The 21832-nt window shown below is 27.2% G+C and overlaps 1 protein-coding gene across 1 annotated transcript; it reads left to right on the top strand.

Annotated features, from left to right (window-relative positions):
- The first annotated feature begins 2810 nt into the window (after window positions 1-2810).
- On the top strand, window positions 2811-19480 carry LOC132948865 (cuticle protein 19-like). The gene is made up of 4 exons (XM_061019542.1): window positions 2811-2970; window positions 6531-6617; window positions 8725-9013; window positions 19157-19480. Exons 1-4 carry the CDS (start codon window positions 2950-2952, stop codon window positions 19303-19305), a joined length of 546 nt encoding a protein of 181 aa, XP_060875525.1. The 5' UTR covers window positions 2811-2949; the 3' UTR covers window positions 19306-19480.
- Window positions 19481-21832: the final 2352 nt, after the last annotated feature.

Below are 21832 nucleotides of genomic sequence, written 5' to 3'. Positions count from 1 at the left end.
ATTTTGCCCCCCAGTTACGTCACTGTGTGGACGTACTTGACGAATGTAAACATTTAAAGGAATTAAAATTCAAGATTTACATAAATATAACATGGTATATTACGATAAACTAATGACAGACATTGTACTTAAAGGTAAAAATAAGATCACCCTGATGTCACCATTATGAAAGACAGAGAAACAAAGAAAGAAACATTTATTTTTATTTGTATAAATGATGCGTTTTTATTATTTTATTTGTAATTTGTTATATTTTAGATTCTGAACGATGAATGTATTGATTTTACAATGATGTGTGTGTTTTTTTTTAATTTTTTTAATTTTTAATTTATTTAAATTTTTTTTTTGTGTCTGTCATCACCTTTTAGGACAGTAAAAGTGCTTGGATTTTCTTCAACAGTAACTTTTCTGATAGGAAAGTGAATCTAGTTGGTATTTTGGGGGGTCAAAATTTCCCAGTAGATTTCAAAAGTGACATGAAAAACAAAAGAAAAATTAAGAAAAAACGGGAATTTTTACGCAAAATCGGTTTTCGAGAAAATTGATTTTGGTTTTTGGTGCAACTCTAAAACAAATGACCGTAGGTACATACAATTTTGACTGAATTTTTATATTAGCATTTCCTATACACCATAATATTTCCCAAATATTTTGACTTATTTTGAGTTTTTTACAGACATTTTCAGTTTCCATTTTTTTTAGTTTTTTTTTCTATAAATATCAATTAAATTTTATTTGTTGGGTATAAAAGCTTGAAAATTTAATACAAGACTCCTGATATATCGTTCTAGTAGCAGTTGAAAAATGTTAAAAATAGGCACAATTTTTTTTTTATAAGCATTTAAAGTTCAAATGTTGACAAAATTTATCAAATTTAAGGTGTAATAATTATTTTGAAGTTAAAAATTTATAAAATGTTCAACTTTTGTGGCTAAGGATTGAAAATTTAAAACAAGGTTCCACGTAAATAAGTAAATATATAAATTACTTTATTCACAATAATATCATCAAATATACTTGGTAATATCATAGACTGACTGACCGTTTTCGCTCAGAATCGTTTTTCTTACATAATGATATTATATCATTGAATTCAAATTTAACACTATCCATTACAGTGACCCACTTGTAACCTACTGTACAGCAGAGCGACATCCACTTACCCACCTTTTTATACTGTGCAGTGCACACTTAACTTCAACGGCAGGGGCGCAAATTCAATGAAAAAATTTCTTTTTGTCAAATTATCATATGTAGACTTTGCACTTATGTAGACGATAAATACAAGCAAATAGCAATTCGAAAACATTGGTCACTCGTATAAACATAATTATTTACTATCATTATCAATGATAAAATTATAATAGTGGCAATAGTAAATTGTGGTTTGTCCATAGAAGATTTCGAGTAATATATTTTGTCACACTGCAAATGTGTCCAGCGATGCGTTTTCGCCGAATCGCTGTACGAACGGGTGTTATCGACACCGCTACGGTATTTACAAATAATCTAAATTTAAAATGTTCACTATGATTTTATCTTTTTATTACACGTCTTGCCCGTCTACACTCTACATACACAAACGTTTCATCAGAATATCACTTGATTAGTTTTTAAAATAATATTATTATTTATAAATATAAATAAAAATAACATAATAAAAACTTTTTTTTTTATACATAATGACTATTAAAATGTAAATTAACATGAAAAAATGTGGGGGTGGTAATTTCAAAATTGGAGGTGCTAAGCACACCCAAGCCCCCCCCCCCTTAATTGCGCAACAGAATCATATATTTTACTGAAATCTTCTGATACTACTTAAAATAATATATTATACAATATACATATAACATATATAATATAGGAAGGTTTTAGGTATTTACATTGTAACCTATGATGCTACACTGTAATATCATAGAATTAGAATCTAGTTTTTATTTATTTATTTTTTAATTAAATTAAGAACAACACATAAATTATTATTTTTAAAATTAAATACATAATTAAAACTAATTCTATTTGATATTAGGTAACAATAAGCAATTTAAAGTCACTGGAAGTAAGTAATAACAATAATAATAAAAAAAATATTTGTAATGTGTGTGTTTAACTATTTCACGACGAAGTACCTTCCTTTGTGAGCTTTCTCCACTCAGCAATATCCTTGTCGTTATTGTATTTACCTATTAGTATATATCAATTAAGCTCATTATTCAACACGTTTAATAGATATATAGCCTGAATAATAGATGTAAAAAATAAATAAAAACAACAAAGCACATATCAAAATGAGTGATGGGTGGAATTTCGTGTGGCGTGGAAAAGCAGCTAAGAATAATATATCAGCTCCTCTCGTTATGAAACCCTAAAGGCTACAATATAAACATAATATACAAATTTAATAGTTTTACACGTGCAAGTTATAGAAGTCGGTGTGTTTTGAAACTGTTAAATACATTTCACTCATGAACTTATTACCAACAATTAACCTGTTAATGATTTCCACACAGCGTCGAAAACAAAAAATAAACACGTGTAAGTACATATACAAACATATTATGCAAAACAGTACAATAATAATTGTGGATCTTATTACGTCATATCACGTATAGTGCTGGAAACTTAGCATATTCTAGTTCCCATGGGTCGACCTTGTAGCAGTTGTCCAATTGTTCAGTGTTCGCCATGGGATCGTAATATTATGATAGTATTCGATTTCCATAAGGTTTTTGACACAACATTAAATAATTATTGTAAACAGCACAATAAGTAAACAAAATGAATAAATACGACTTACATATGTGAAAATACCGTTTGTGTCGTCTTGTGGTCAGTACTCGTCAGACTTAATGAAACATAGTCGTGGAACGTCCGTTATTGTACATCTTTGAGTGTGTTTAATAATTAAAAAATAATAATTCGATTCGGTAAACAACATCCATAAAAATGATAAGCTCTACATTACAAGTAAGTCAAATTAATTATTGTATTATTTAACTTTTTACTCTATCATCTGTAGCTATTGTTACATAATATAATATAATATATATTAGGTATTTACGTAAAAATATAAAATATTAGTAACAAGATGCAAACGTGTATTATTGTAGTTTCCTTAAAAATAAATATTTTATTATTTATACTTACTACTGGTACCCGTTGTACACTTTTACCATTATTATTACACTACTCATTTTTATATACCAAACAATTCGTTTGAAAAAAAAATCAACGTAAACTTTGTTCCATTAGTAATTTTGTATATATCATTTTTTTTTAAACAATAATGATTGTTCAATATCTTAAATATTTAAAGTTACGTCACTTTATAATTGAACTAAATTAAGAAATAATTTAATTTAAAGCACCTAAGTAGTTACAATCATTTGGGCTTTTATTAAAAACTTTTTACTAAAAGTAACTAACCAAAACTTTTACTAGAGCTAACATATTGATCAATCAACTCGAGATAACTTAATAATATAGGCACACTATTAAATACCTGCAATTATCTAAGAATTCAACAATAGTGTTTATTTTTTTTTTTTAATACGCTATAGGATAGGTATAATTAGGTTTATACGTTATTAAAATATGAATTGAATTTAGGCGATACTCAGTAGAGTACCTACCTAACTACTCGATAAGACAATAATGAGTAGCGCTGCATTTTAGTCACTGCCAGGTTTAATTTATTGTTGGAATTTTGAGTTCCATTTGTAATTGCGTTTTGCATATTATACATCTCAAAGTAATAATTTTCTTCTAATAATTCAATGTAATTTAAGTTAATTTAACCATCCAATAATATCATTGGGATTATCACCAATATAGTTGTATTTTCAATTGTATATTTTCTGATTTTTGTTAAAATGTCTAGTATTTTTGATAAACCGGCGCTTTTGTTAATCCGGCAGTACAACTATGATCCCGCGTGTGTCGGATTAAAATTTTTAAAATTTCACATTTTAAAAGGATACTTAATACAATGGTTACACCTGCAGTATGAAAAACAATTAAATTAAAATAATATTAGAGAGTATTATATGAATAGATAAAATGTTTTTTTTTTTATAAATGCTACGAATGAAGAATTATTATAACATACAGCTGTAAAAGTTCCAAATTAATTTCATTCGTTTTTAACTACTCATGAATTATTTTGTACTGCGTTTACGCAATAACATAAATAATATGTAACTTGTAAATTATCTCCAAGTTGACAATACTTCTTTCATTCTTTGTATACCCTCTGAATAAATGATTTTCATTTTTACATCATTAACCGTGAATTAACTACATATTGAGATATTCTAAGAAACCTACAAAGGAAATAAATTAAAACTATACAATTACAAAAGTGAACAAACTAAATTAGGTCACAAGTTCAACTAAAAAATTGTGTAAGTACAACAATAAATTATATATTATTTTACTTAACTATTCAGGTTTAATAAAATTTAGTATTTTTAATTTGCGAAATACATAATAATTATCAAAAAATCCACATAATGGAGGTACATATTATAATTAATAATATGTATATATTATAATATATTTTAAAACAGTTAGTAATATCAAATATACCTACATTTAAAATGCCAGCTACTTGATATAAACTGATAGTTTTTATTTTTCGTGGATAAATTTAGACATTATACTGCAGGTTGATTAAATATGGACAGCTTAAAATCAAATAAGTACTAAATTTATCAATGATGTAAGAAATTGCATAATAGTTTTAATCGCTTGTTATCAATTTGGTGTCAAACTATTTTTGAAGGCTTATAATACGTGTTAATCATAGACAATGGTTAATACGTCTAAATAATATCATGTATGTTAAAAAAAAACTCCCCGTTAATATTATTCAGACTATTATAGACATATTTACACGGTCGATTAACACATTTTTAACCATATCAACAATTTTGCAAAATAATGATAGTAATAATTGCTAATCGTGTGAAACCTAATATTATTATATTATTTTATTAACATAAAATGTCTATATTAATTTAATTCAAAAATTATCTTTCACTTCTACATTGTCCCTTTTTGTCAAATGACCTTCTATCCTATAATCTAGAACAAGAATTAAACTAGAACTACTAATAATAGTACCTACTCACTCGAACGAAATTCATTCTCGTCGACCTTGTGGCTCTATTGTGAGTTGAGTAGATTTCTAAACACATTTTCTCCCATAAAATCCTTTAAAATGAATACGTAACACAAGACCCTGAAAATCGTTGTTCGTTGACTGATTAATTTTAAAAAATACACCGAAAAATTACAAATAGCGTGAATTAAACTTTGGATAGTAATTAATATAATATCATTGATATCTGTTCAACGGGATCCTTAGCATAGCAGATGATAAAATAGCGCCGATGTGTCCCGATAAGTTATTTTTCCATGAGTAATTATTATTAATCAATCCATATTGATATTTTGAAGCGAGTTCTTATTATATCATTGTTAATATTTACATATTATATCTAAAAGTAATTTCCCAATTTAAATAATAATACGTCTTATTTTTTATTTTATACAACTTAAAATTTGTGTGTACACCATGCAAAAATTATTTTTCTCATTATCTCTATATGAAAGACTGAAAACCATTTTCTCACCGATTACAAGAGCATAATTTAATAGTATTGCTATATTAGGTTGAATTATATAGTATGCGTGCTATAATTTTTGAAATTGAAATTGTCAATACTATAACTAGGTAATATTTAAAAAAAATTACGAAAATTTAAGTCACTACTTATAAGTATGTTGATGGCATATAAAAGATTTGATAAATAATAGATATTGCATTTAAATTTTACTCTTATGATTCTAGTGTGGTAAACTGTGATGTATTTTTAAAATGTTTAATAAATATCATACATAATAATTGCAATCCATAATAGTTTTTTGTTTAAATGTTATAAATTAGGCAATTTTATTTTCTTTATGCCTAACAAAAATTGACGTATGGTATCTATTTAAGAAATGTCTATTTTCCATTTGATAAATTATTGTTCTAAATTAATAATTTAATACCTATAAACTATAACAAATGAATATTAGTATTTATTTATGATCTCTAAATTTTAATAAATAAATGAACAATTATTATAATAAAATTACTGCTTGCATATTTTGTATTGTTCATTTAAGACTTGTAACTTGTATCGTTTAATAACTAGGACGTCAAGATTCCATGATCATTATTACTTTTGTGTAATATTTAATAATTAATAAGTTATTATAAAACTTAAATTGTTTAATAAACCAAAGTATAATATATTATTATACCGTATTTATTTATCTATTTTATTCATAAAATACATCCGTATTGCTCAATTTGCACGCCTTAATGCAGTTATGTTTTTATTTAACAGACATGTTTACATGAGATATAATGTAAGTACATACGAGTAATTTAATATGCCTATCTTATAGCCTGAATATAAAAACGTTTATATAGCTAATATTATTAATATTATTAATACTAATAAAAAAAATTTCAGGTGCTGTCGTGTTTATTATTAATGGTCAGCATATCATTGTCGAGGTCAAGCTCAAGATATCCAGGTCGACCAGATATTGATTATTACGTAAGAACAACTAATTATATATCATTAATCGATGAAAAATGAAATAATGATGGAAACACTTCAGTTAGAATATTATAGCTCCACGTAAACTATGAATATTGTTTATTCGTTGTATAAGTTATATAGTTTATGGCATTATTTTCTGCATGAAAATATATTTATATTAAATTTGATTAATATTAAGGTTTCAAAAAATAATAAACACGGAGAAACGCCAATAGACAATTGTATTCGACTTTAATGATTTTAAATTATCAGATTGTCTCGTAGTTTATCATTTTGTGTCCGTCTAATAACTTCACAGTTCACTTATATTAATAATATAGTAAATTATATAAAGTCTAACTAAACACCTACATCAATAATTTGTAGGTATACATATACAAATATACAATAATGATATACGTTCAGAGTTCAGACGTTCAGTTTGTACTGTCGAACAATATAATATATATAGTTAAAAATAGTCACTTATTATCTTTAATTAATTACAATTTTCAAAAATAAATTTAAAAACATTAACTAAAATCGTGTATTATAAATATGCAGTATTTTTTTTAGTGTCTTAAGATAAAAATGTTTATTTTGTGAGTAAAATACTTCCATACACTTTTTGACATTAAAGTGAATAAGCTTTAAAAAGTTGTAAAACCAACTACAGAATCACTGATTAATATATTTTTATATATGTGACTTGATACAGTTTTTGTTTTACTTAGATAAACGCTGATTTTTTAGTACAATAAAAAATCATTGTAATATAAAATATTTAATTTAGAAATTGTAGGTAGGTCTATTGTTTAAAATTTCCCCAGAGACTCGAATACTAAGGTACAGTTACTCTTCATTTTCTGATTACTTCTTTTACAAATACTTTTTCTTGTATAACAAGTGGATAATATGTTATCAAAAAGAATGGTACACGGTACACCCAATCTTTTTTTCGAAATATTGTGTTTGCATATTACCTAATATATTTGTATTCATGATAATACCTACCTCGAGGGATAATAATCAAATATGGTGTGTTAGATGACGTATTGTGCAAATAGACGAATCACTTCTCCTGGTAGAACGCACAAAAATAATAAGTGCCGACACAGAAATTGACTGTCCTAGTTAAGTGGGTTTGCTATAACGTATGTGATATTAAATTTCAAGAATCGATAAAACGTCGTATCACGAACTAAGATCTGTTACAACCAGGTGTCCTTATTTGCCCTCATGTCTTAAACACTTTTCCGATAAATCTGAAAAACGACTGATTTGACAAAAGCACCGATAACGATAGAAACGATTGCCAAACATGCCGACAAAACGGTAGTAAAAAATACTATAGTAAATTGCGGCCGGGATTTTTTGGTTTCAAAAATGGGTATAGTAAATTGCACCCAAAGTATCTAAGTGACCTTGATATCTATCGATATATATTATAATATATATTTTAAATACTTGTTGTTCATTTATTGGTGGATGAACCGAACGTGTATCGCTATAATCGTTTGTCATTATGATATTAGCGATATCAATGCCTTTACGCGCGTCCTATATAGGTAATATTTTAGTAAGTCGTTTGCGTGCGACATGGATATTATACATACTGGATTTAGCCAGAAAGAAAATGAGGTTATAATCCACCAAACTTATACATTTCCGAAATTAATACTATAAATGGACCTTATAAATTTCAAAACGTCAAATCAAAAAAATAAAATGGGAAAAAATAGGAAAAAATTAATCTGTCCATTTTTATTAAAAATGTATTTATTTCAAGCAAACCGAAATATCATTTTTGTCGCCTTCTCCTTTATTATTATAAAAACAATATTTCTATTGGGTGCGATTTCCTACATGGAAATTTGTACCTGAAAAACAGCGAGTGCAACTATTGCCACATAAAAATGTATACCCGACACATAATACCGGGCACAATTTACAATTTTTTCCCTTCGTTGGGCGCAATTTACGCGTGTCCGACAAAACACGCCGTCGACACTTTTGTGTACCTGCCCATCGAAAATAATTTTACGTCTCCTTTGCCGAAACGATATAGTCGTGTCCGCGTCACCAATTCTTACCTGTGATACATAATATTCTTCTCCTGCAGGTGCCGGCGAGTTACGCTTACAAGTACGGCGTGCACGACCCCGCCACGGGCGACATCAAACACCAATCGGAAGAGCGAACTGGCGACGTGGTCCGCGGTCAGTACAGTCTCGTGGAGCCCGACGGTACAGTACGAACCGTCGACTACACCGCCGACCCGGTTAACGGTTTCAACGCGGTTGTCAGCAAGTCCGGTAAACCCAAGAAACCGCGGTACGTCGTCGTCCGGACCGCGCCCGCCACCGTCGCAGACATCACGGACGACCCGCACTCGGCCAGAGGACCGATAAGTGAGTTACGAATGGCACTTGCACCAGAACAGTGCTCTCTGTGTTCGCGCTCGTTTGCATATTATTACGGTGTTAATATTTAAACGGCGTTCCATGTTCGAAACGATTACGAGTCATCGACACATACTATTTATAATATGTGATGAAGATATAGGGTAAATAAACAGAACACTTGAGTCCAGGATCACAAAATAACTATAATATATGCTTTAAGCTCTGAGCCTGGGAATGACTAAGTACTCGCAGCGATGTTGCTGTGACAAAGTGCACGACGATCATTAGTCTTGTATACGATAGGCGGATCATCAGTCTAGAACTGTAATTATCTTCTGAAAAATTCTAGGTGCTCTACGAGTAGGTATTTATATACGAATCCGGAATCCTATCAATGACGTATGATGGCGTGGTGTTATTAAAAATATTGCATATCATTCCAATAGTAAGTTAAATTCCGCTGATCGTTGATATTATGCACCTATCGGCGGTAAAAATATGTTTCGATCCACTGCGCTTCATATAAGAAATATATTTACCTATTGCTGTATTATAAATTTATAAATTATAAAGCTTGCATGTATACCATATAAACCAATCATTATAATAATTAATAGATAGTACAATTATATATTGAAATAATATAATAGGTACCTAACTGTATTTTCGGATTGTAACACCATATTTATTATTTACGTTTAATCGCACCAAAGCTGGAATGGATTGGCATATCGAGAAATTATTGATTTAAAAATGGATTTCCGAAAAATTCTTTATATTATTAATGCTTAGCTTAAAACTTGAAAAAATGACCATAATATTACTAGGCTTGGATAGCATACAATCAGAACGATTATATTTTTCCCTAAGTTGAAATGGTTTAAAAAAATCATTATACCCGTGGTTCATAATATTTAGACAATTTTAATATTGATGAAAATAAAAACCTCCAATAAAAATATAACGTCGATATAAACAAACATTTTCAAAAATTCTCGCGGTAAAAATAAATATTAAGAAAAAACATTGCTGTTTGTTGTTTTAATGAATAATTAGGTATTAGATTTATATTCTTGCATATCATCAATAATTATTAATATTTGCATATAATCTTATGTCATCATATATCTTCTACCCCGTCATCCAACTGAAGTAATGATTTAAATTTTAAAATATTATTTCAATTGCTTGAGTTTTTATATTAAAAATTATTTTAAAACTTAAACGCTCACTTTATAATACGTATATGTTATTAAAACTCGTTTGCGAAATTTATTGAATGAAAATAAGTTTAAAGCTTTTGCGTATATATGGCTTCCAACCAAAAAATATTGAATAATATGGAGTCTGTTATTATCGAACAATTGAAAAGTAAAAGTAAATTGTTTCACATGGAGCTTAGTCATAAGCGATTTAAATGTTTTAAAAGTAAACTCTTTGAAATAAACATATAAATTTATTTATTTATTAGACGTCATGTATTACCTACATTGCGTGATAAGTTTTAAACTATTAATTAACTTTTATTATTTCGTACCGCATTTGTTAAATTATTATTTAAAATTATCGTATATTCGTATACAATTTCAGTAACGATTGAAATAGGTAGGTACAATTTTTTGTGGAAAAAAATGTACGTTGCAAAATATCAAATGTAGGTACATAAGATCAAAGATATTTTTAATACGCATATAGTAACGAATTTAAAGCCACCTTTCCCGCTGTTACGTTTTATTTTTCTAGACTTTCAAAAATATGTAAGTAACTGTTATAACATTTAGTTGTCAGCTCGATAAAATTGTGTTTGTATATTATGATTTAGTCAATTATAGGATAATTAATTACACATTCTTTCGATAAGTTAGAAATCGTAATGGAAATATTATAAATTCATTCGATATAATACTTACTATGAGCGTATTACTCTATTAAATACTGGTATGAATGCGGAAAAACGGTGAAATGTTATCCATGTATTTACGAAGAATGCACCTATAAAATAAAAAGTTGTTCATTTCATTCAGAATATTATCTTGAAAATAAACATTTTATACAATATATTATAAAGTCGAATTTGGTAAACCTTGATTAGAAAAAATATCCATTTACATAATGTAAATCATAGACTTTAATATAGGAAATTAAAATAATGTTCGTAAATCGTAATTGATCGTTATTGGCCATGAATCAGAATTTGTCGTTATGTAATGTTCGTGTTAACCCTTTTAATTTGGGTTGGACTATTATAGGCATCGATCATGTACCTATGCCACTGGTCAGGGATTCGAAAATCTTGATCGAGGTTCCCTCAGAAACCATAAATATGGTTTATTTAATACCTATATTATAATAGATAATATATTTTTTTCGAATATTGACAGTCTTGACCTTCAGTTTAATAATTTAATTTATCAATATTTAATGAACATTGTAAGTATTTACAATAACTATATAGTGACCAAACTTTGGTCATATTATAGACTTAATTTTTACGGTGCCTACCTAGTTTAAAAGAATTTAATAAAATGTAATTTACTAATAATAAACCTTGTATTATGATTAATTAAATGACTACTATATATACAGCTAGCGTGATTTTAATAAAACTTAATAATTTTATCCCGTTATGTAATATTAATAAAATATTTTACCCTATTATCATATAGTACAATTTTGTTCTAGGAGTCCCTCGAGATATTTATAAAACTATACAAAGTACATCCATTATGTTCTTATTAATAATTAAATTAATGTAAACTTTTATAAGCACTCATGATTCATAACAAGATGTTTTCATAAACAAAATGTCTATTTCCGCCGCGATTATAGGCATAACAGTAATTAGAAATTGGTAATTCTTAGTGAAGTAATAAATGTATTGGTTTAGCGATGATGTGTGTTCTTTTTTGTGTGTCCGTCATAATCTTTTTTTTTTGTACAAGCGTTTAAACTGTTTAAAGTTCTAATTTTCATACCTAAATACCTAATGCTTGAAAATATAATACAGAAATACTCATAAGTTATTGATTTATTGCACTGCCATGTCAAAAACCTTGAAAATAAAACACAATATAATAAGATCATAACTATAACAACAAATATCGAATTTACAGTCACAATTTTTTTTAAGCGTTTAAATTTAAAATGTCAAAATTTGTAATAATCACTAACATTTGAAAATTATTGCGTAAATAAAACTTGGATAAATCTCAAAAATACATATAATGCGAAAAAATACATTAACATTCTAGCTGTAATGATATTTAATCGAAAAATAATGAATTCATAATATTGTTTTGTAATAATTCAAAAAATATTCGTGGCGACTTGGAAAATTTCGCCATTTCATATATTATTATTTAAAATACACAATTAAACTTTCGAAATATTTACATTAATTTAAAAATATTTATTCTATTCACATCGTAATACGGTACTAACGTCAATATTGATTTATAATACGTTCATAATAGCTTATACCTAATATTATAATGTATTTATCATTATTATATTATATTATATATAATATGTTTTACTTTTGATAAAATTAATTAATTTAACCCACCTTGTCAAAAGAAAAAAAAAAAGTAAAAGTAAAAAAATAAATTACTTAAAGCAGTATAGTTTATAAATATATTATAAAAGATCATTAGAAATAGTTATAAGTTTCCAGTCAGAATCGTACTTCGTATGCAATTATTTATCATTAATTAATTAAAATTTAACACAACAATTACGATAATCTAATCTGTCGACTCAACTGCTTTGACAATTGCACAAAGACACAAAAGAGTCACACGAACTACCAGAAACTATTGTACTATGTAATTGGGATGTTTAAAAGAATATATTTTTTATAAACATTAATTTATTCTTTTTTTTGAACGAATCTTAAGCTATACGCAAGCTGAAAAGTTAAAACAAATATTAGCCACCTTTGAGATTACTCAGACATTTGCATTATTTGTTTGATACAAATTAAATGTGAACATTATATGGAACTATTTAATAAGAAATTATAAAACCCGCATAGGGTTCAATATTTATAGTTGTTATTTAAAATATACATTAAATCGCCATATTCGCCAGATTTTTGAATTTTAAATGAAATACTCTTTCAAATAATAAATAATTAAATAATAAATAATTTTCTTTTGTGGCGTTCGTATATTCATTATTTTCATCAGTATCTATCCGCCACGCACTGAATTAAACTCAGCACGAGCTTCGCTTCCTTCTACACAAGGTTGTTTCTTAGTAACTTTCTAGTAAGTAACTACCTACCCACATAATATGTTTTCAAATGAAATCAGAGATGCATTAAGTATACACGTTGCGACCGTGTACTCCACATGCACCAACACTGTATATACAACATACAACTATAATATTATACTAGATACCTTATATAAATATAGTGCTCGAAGTTAAATAAATAGTGAGGAGACGCAGACGAATGCTTAATAATATTTTACAAGTCAAAGCGTAGCTCGCATTTTTAATTAATCAAAGGATTCGGAAGTTCGGAACAACCTTATTCTTATATGAAAATATTTTCTAATAGTTAATTTATAGTATAATCATTGTTGTTTTAAATCTCTCGAGATTACATTAATCCAATGGTGACAACATATTCTATTGATCTGATAATATTTAGCTAAACGATAACGGATTGTTCGTAAGTATACCTGCAGTGTTCTGATATATGTGGTAATTATTAGAGCACGGATGTCATAGTAATAAAACAATAGTAAAATTGATTGCAGTATTGCAATAAAAAATACCGAAAATTACACTTAAACATTTAAAAATTGCACTAAAGAATAACGGTTTGTCATGAATGTTTTAATTCATTGTTATTATAATTAATTTTTTTTAACTTTACAGTTTACGGTATATTTTGAATAAATATTTGATAAAAAACCATTTCACATATTTTTTCTGAAATAATATTCAAATTCTATGAAAGAAATTAATATATTCTATATTTTACTTTAACAATGTAATCTACTACCTTCAACATAATTGAATTGGGCTATAACTGTTTGTATTGAAGTTTCATATTATCAAACGTTCTTAAATTAGAAGCCAACAAATAAAAACCAAATTAAAATATTATGAACAAACTTGAAAAAATGGTTAAAATTGTTTTTATAAATTAGTAAATTCAACAAAATTGCAACACAGTTGACAAAAGTCAAAAAATTGCTCTTAAATAATTTAGCTTTTAATTCATACATACATGAAACCAATTTAAACTTACTTAGCAATAAATTGGAGCAGTAAAATAAAAATTGTAAATGCAACAATATCCGTGTCCTAGACTAATAATAATTATTGTTAACCGCAGTGTCACCGTAACTTGATCAAAATATGACGAACGACAAACATTATTATTCATGTCTTTTTCTGGTATTCTGAACAATAGATTATTACATTTTGAAAAGAAATGTAATTTTTCACTTCCATCAAAACGAGGTCAATGTAAATTAGATCTTATGGAACACGTTTTAAACACCACTATATTATATTTTATATCTATGCACAATTTAAAGGAGCATTAAGATGTTTTCAGAAAAAAAAATATTAAAAGAACTAAAATGTCAAAATTGTTTTTTTTATTTTAATTCATTATTATTCCATTTATTCCTCTTTCAATTCTGTTGAGATTTCAATGGCTAATAAAATATAAAGACTTAACTTGATTTTAGGTACATAATATTATTTTGAAATTTATAAATTATCGGAAATTGATGCTCTATTTTTATTTTTAAAATCTTATATTGTATATAAAGAGAAGTTGAACGTCAAGTTAATTTTACTAAATGATTGAATTTGCCTATTAATAAAATATATTAATACGATTTATATATTTCATGATAATGATTTAAACAATCCAAGAAAATATTATAAATTCAAACAAAACAAAAACCTTGCCTTATTTGATGGTATACCAATCAATATTTGTAGCTCCTTGAAAATTTTAATCGATATTACAAGTTTAATGTAATTCACACCAATATGCCACCACTTTCTACTGGCTCCCAATCCTTATGACGCAATGGAAAAACATAGTATTTAATTTGTAAATTGTTTCTCAGATGTATAATTTATACGTATGTATTATGTTCAGGAAACTGATTACGATATAATAGAAAAACATATTATGTACTATGTAGCAATGTAGCATACAGTGTAATGGATAATAAGTATTTTAAAATGGATCATGATCATGTGATAGTTTCGAATTTCAACTTAAATGCATTTAAATGTCTGTATTACATAGCATTTCTACCGTCCCAGTAACCGTCGTCTATGTTACACTGGAGTTGTACCTACTGGACCATAAACGGTTCCTGTTTTTACTGTTGAGATCAACTTACCGGAACTCACATAACGTGTCACCTTATTATATGTAGCAGCGCAGCATAATCACATCTATGTATAATAAAACAAATTTGGAATAACTGAACACGCGATTGATTATTATGAAGTTAATGCGCAGAACTCGTGCCCAAGTCTTAGATGAGACAGAATCGCAAATAAATAATATTATATATTAAATTTATGAACCATTAAAAAAAATGTAGGTACCTATAAAGTGGAAAAACAACTACAACAACGTAGGCAAACACTCGTTTTGAATGTTACATTAACAATATTTTTGGGTCACACGATCAAGAAAATATACTCGTGTTTGTTTTTTTGAATTCAGTGATTTCAATCCAATCGTTTCAAATTTAAATAAGCCAGTCCCAGTGGCCCTTTTGAAGCCTGCATCATCCATTTTTTTTAAAGGTCATGGGTCTTTCAAATTTGAGTAACCACTGCAGCGCAATAGTATATACACGACTGAATGGTAGAATATAAGGTAGGTATGTAAAATAATCGTGTTCATGTTACCGTGAAAAATCAGGATGTAAACATTTGATGCGATAAGAAATAAATTACGATTCTTTTGGCTATTGCTTTTTCTTCCTATTGAAGAGTAGGTATATTAATATGGTTACTGAAATCGAAGTCAATTTCTGAAACTCTAGAGCAAATCCACCGTGAATAATATTGGTTTAAATTATATTTTGTAAAAACTCACACACACACACACCATTTTAGCAGCTAGTATGCTTATCTACACGTGGTGTTTGGAGGAATTAGTATGGAATTTTTACTGACTTTAGTCGTCTTAAATTAAAAAAATTACTGTATTATTCGATTGAAAACCAAGTATTAATTATTTTTATTTTGTAAAATTTATCGCAGACGTATAAATAAATAATATGTATGTTGCATTGATTCCAATTGCGGTTGTAGAACGCTTTGGTATAATATATAGTGTGATTTTCTTTATATGTTTATTTGTATTGAACACTTACGAGTATTTCATTTTAAACACAACTTGTACAACTTCATTACGGTATCCATTATAATATTGTTATGTAAGTTTAATTAAAACCCGCCATTCAGGAAAACATTAATTTCTACAACGCCGTAGAACAATATAAATTTCAATTTGAATGTGTTCGAGGAATGAACGTTTAAATAATTGCCTATACTAAACGCCGTCGTAACCATTTACACACAAAAATTATTATTATACTAAATGTCAATGATCAAAATAATTATTAATTAAAGGAATTCATTCAAAACTGAACCTATCAAAGAAATATATAAATAAACCAACAAGTAAATGAACGAATAATATCGTTATATTACCCATTAAACCGCAGTACCGCACACCTTCACTGTTTTTTTTTAAATAATTGTTAATATTTTTTTTTAATACCTAATAATTTTACTAAAATAACCGATTAACATTATATTTATTATGATATTGTACTGTCAATGGTTAAAATTCCAGAAATGTAGGTTATGACTTATGACTGGGCGATGTCAGTTATGATGCCGGTGTGACACTTGGTAATCTGAGTATGTTTCTGTAATTACCTGATAAGATAAGTCAATGTCATTTATCAGTATTTCTTAAGTTAAGTATCGATTTATCGCTCAAGAAACATTAAACGACCGCCTTTTTTTTGGCGGAATGGCTGGGGAGAAGATATGTGAATATTATAAAAATAATTAATGAGGGTCAAATGTTGGTAATATTCATAGAAGTACATTCTAACTCCATGCTAAATCATGTTGCAGGAAAAAAGTTTTCTTTAATTCATTAAAATAAATATTGAATTATTTAATCCTTTAAAGGAAGGATAATATGTGTGAATTAGAAAAATTGTTTTTATGAACAGACGGATAATGATAGAGATTTATGGACCAACTATGCAAAAATATGCTAAATATTTAATAAATGAAAAAAAAGAAAAAAAATCCATGAGAAGAAAAATTATTCAATCTTCAACTCCAAAGGGTTATTTCTGATAGAAAATTGGTACCTTGAGGAGTCAAAAGAAGAAAATTCCCAGTTCTATAGAAAAAAAAGTTGGCAAACTTGCTTTACTATATGTTACAATAGTGTACCTCGTTATTGAGTAAGATAGTATTTCTAGAGACATACTTTAATTTATTTATTTTACTATTAGTAGTATATTTTTCAATAAGAAGTACCTATGGTATGTTGACATTTAACTAACTTTTCCAAAAACATTGCATATATTACATTATTTAAATATTTTGTTGGTATTCAAACCACATTAACGTTTATACCATTATACGTAGAATTTTTAAACATTCCACTATTACAACTATTGTATTTTATGTTATAAATTTCCATACAAAAAGAAATTTTTTAAAAATATGTTGAATAAATCAACTCTATTAATACCACGAAGGACCAAACCTATTATTATCACCATTCTACAACACAGCGGTATTGATTTATAAGTTAATAACAATAATGTACGATATAATATAAAAATATTAACTATTATTGAAAAAAATGTTTGTGATGTTTTGGAAAATCGTTGTATTACACTTCCAAGTTAACGGAACAGATTATTGTACACTTTTGTTCATCCTTTATCTTAATATTTATACTATAAATTATAAAAATAATTATTTTACCAAAATGTTTTGAGAAAATTGGATTCCTTCTAGTACATGATTGCTTAATTCAAACATTTAACTGCAGACATATAGGCTATACATATATATTTAAATATATTTTTAGTGCTATAAATTATGGTGTCGTTTCACGGCAGTCGACAAGTACATTCAAGTTTCGCTATTTGTGATTGAAATTCTTTTTTAACTGTGTTGAATGGTAAAAGCTAAACATAAATAATTTAAGCCGTTGTCTGATTGAAATTCTTTTTTAACTGTGCTGAATGGTTACAACTAAAAATAAATAATTTACAAAACAAAAAGCGTTAGAAATCAGATACTTTGATTGATGCAAAAGTTACATGTTTGGCCAAAATGAAGGTAGCCGTAGGTATAGGTAGGTACTCAATTTAAATAACGTGTATGAAGTAAATGACACCAATGTAAACAATTGGAATAAAATGAAATATGAGCTTGCCATAAATTGATTATCCCACTACAGGTTATGTTCATCATTAATTGATTCGGGGGAAATTATTTAATATAATATTAAAACTGAAAAGTAAATATTTGAAAATGTGATTCCCGCCAATAGGAGAATATATAGACTGACGTGTAAATATTTGAAAATTCAACTTCATCAATTCAATAGAATCATATATTAATATTAACACCAGAATACATTTTAATTTAATCATGATAATATACCTAATCACCACAACTAAAATATATTAATAAATAGTTTCGCAATTTTGGATGTATGGTAACATATAAATTATAACACATGCACGATGGCTTGCACGCGTGTACTGTGCATATAATTGTTATCTATATTATTATGAACGTATTACGGACACGACGTCCTGACATTTGCTACGGTAATACCTACGTTCGACGCTTTGGAGCAAAATTAAAATTTCGATCAACAATAATAAATTGACTCGGAAATAGTTATAAAATAATAAACACCAATAAGTACAGTATATTATTATGCTGCAGTAAGAGTTTCATATTATATTGTATTGTTATAGTTACGACACCGTTCATATTAGCACCGAAACCCCGGAAGAGTGTTATCATAAATTAAAATGCGATGCTTCTCGGATTCAAAATACATTTTTAATCATGCATTTTGTTCTTTCTTTTTAGCTTTCCCGAAGAATGTACAGGAAGATTTTTCAATTACTGCACCGGTATACCAGGAATATTACGACTCAACATCCATACATCCTTATGACGTCGACCCACGCTACGTACAACACTCGAATAATTATTACAAAGAATATTTAAATTACTGAATCAGTAACATTAAACGTGTCTATGAGACATCTGAACTCCAATGAAAATTATTTTGACTTGTTAGTAGAACAATAACAATATAATATTGTACGATGACACAGTTGTATGTGTGTACCAATAACACATCGATCGTTAAAATAAAATCTGTACGAATTAAACGTTGGAATTTCGTCATTTGCTCGACAGTACATTTTCCTATATTACACTATCTATACCTATTATATTATAATAAACAATAAGAAACACAAAATATACAATAATATTAAATATAATAGACAACAGTATAAAAAGAATTTTATCATAATTCGTATATTAAATTGTTATCATCGTTTTTAGTGGGAGTTGTTGAGTGGCGAATATTCCCATGTTCGAATCCATGGACATACTTATATAGTTGCGTTCGACCGTTATGTTCAGTTTAGGTAAGTATGCATAGTTTTAATGGGCATAAAAACGTGTATGAGGCTTTGTCCTTCACCCTCTTTCACGCCACTCTTCATAGTTGTTTTTACTTATAACTTAATATTATAAGTATTTATAACAGAAAATAAATAACTACACTACTATTATTTGTGAGAGTAAAAATGTGAAAAGCTCTAGACGCTTCATATTTGAAATACTTGAGCTTAACTTTCAAATAGAAAACAAGATTTTTTTATAACTTTATATCTGGGGATTTTAATTGAATACACTATGTAACATATACAATGGGTATTGATTCAAAAAAATATTTCGTTTATAATAAACTTAAAAAAAAACAATTAAATGTACTAAAATATGCATTTTATGTTCTTAAAAATATAAAACAGTATTGTTTTATTAAGATAAAAATGTTTGTTCGTAATTATTAAAAAAAGATTTATTTAGGTATAGGTACTTATACTAAATACTAATTAAAAAAAAAAAAAACCAGTGATGTATACTGTAAACAGTCTGTGTATAATAATGTATAAGAACTTTTGATGTACGGACATTTTTAAAAAAAAAAACACTAAAAAAAACCCCTAAAAAGGCAAACAATGAACTTCAAAATTTAAAACAATAGTTTCATAATTGAATCAATTGTTACGTTATTTAAACATTGTATTAGGCATGTATTTTGCATTTTTCTACAAATTCGTAGTCTTACCGATAACCAAAACTCGTAATATTATTTTACTATCGCCTTAAAACTTTCCATTATCTTACAAACAGTAAATAATCGCCGATATTATTTATATTTGTTACGGCCACTTTATAGACATAAATACATAATCAATCAATGTTTTAACCAATTATCAATTATTAATATTTATATTGTCATTTTTATTATTATGAACAGTCAAAAATGGATCAGAAATCCTTAGCTGCAATACCTCTTTCAAAACCGTGATTTTAAACATTTTTCAAAATACTATTTTTGATGCATTTAATTTATATTATATTTTTCAGAATGGTAAAATTTTTTTTCAACTGATCATTTTAGTTTTATAGAACAGTTACGTCCATGCGATTCTCTGTTTGAAATTTCAATTTTCGACGTTAAAATATCACTTTGGAGCGGGATTGGTTATGATTTATAATTGGTATACATATTGAATAAATACAACTATTTCACCTTTATGTAGATAACAGAGTATAGTGTACAGTTCAATTTCCTGTCCACCCGCTGTTTTAATTTCCCCGTATATAGTTTCATTGATAAAAATTAAAAATCACACATTACGAGGTAACTTTCTCGGTGTATCAATACACCTTAGTTATACGTTACAGAACCTTAACCTATACAGAATTGATATGATTTTGTTTCATCCGAATTTCAAACTACTATTAAGATTTATACAGGAGATTCATCTAGCATAATCACATATTTTTTTTCAATTCTACAGTGATTTGAAATCTTATTTTTGGAATTTTTAAATATATTTAAAGATCCTATTCTTGATATTTTATACTAATTAAGGACCTGTAGAGATGAAAACTTCTGTTTTATCAAATGAGAACCACCATTACTAATATAAATTATTTAGTGGATAATTTTTTTGAAAATGTCATCGTATCAAAATCAAAAATTAGAACGAGACATTTTTTAGTTACTTAACTTTGTGTGCTAAGTTTAATAGGTCCAGGTATGATAATGGGTTTGGGAGACACGAGGGAAATTTTAAAACTTTAATTAATAATATTACTATATCATAAATTATAATTTGTAAAAATAATCTAAGTATTATAATGAAGACTAGATTCAACATTACGTACATTTTATAAATTTGTAAAACCATTTTTTAAGGACTATATTTATTATCCTTAATAATAAATATTTTAAAAACTGAGAAACTAATCTTTCCAATTTTTAATTATAAATGTCAAAGTTTTCAAAAAAACTATCAACTAAATAATGCACAATAAAAAATGGGGTTCTCATTCGAAAAACAGAAGTTTGTATCGCCACAGGACACTCCTAATATAATACAAAAAAGTCTCAAGAATTTGAAAATATAAATTCATTGTTAAAGAAAAAATGGGCTGAGCATGCTTGGTAGATCA

The sequence above is a fragment of the Metopolophium dirhodum genome, chromosome 7, assembly GCF_019925205.1.
Source record: "Metopolophium dirhodum isolate CAU chromosome 7, ASM1992520v1, whole genome shotgun sequence".
Taxonomy (NCBI): domain Eukaryota; kingdom Metazoa; phylum Arthropoda; class Insecta; order Hemiptera; family Aphididae; genus Metopolophium; species Metopolophium dirhodum.
This window is presented reverse-complemented; position numbering and strand designations above follow the sequence as displayed.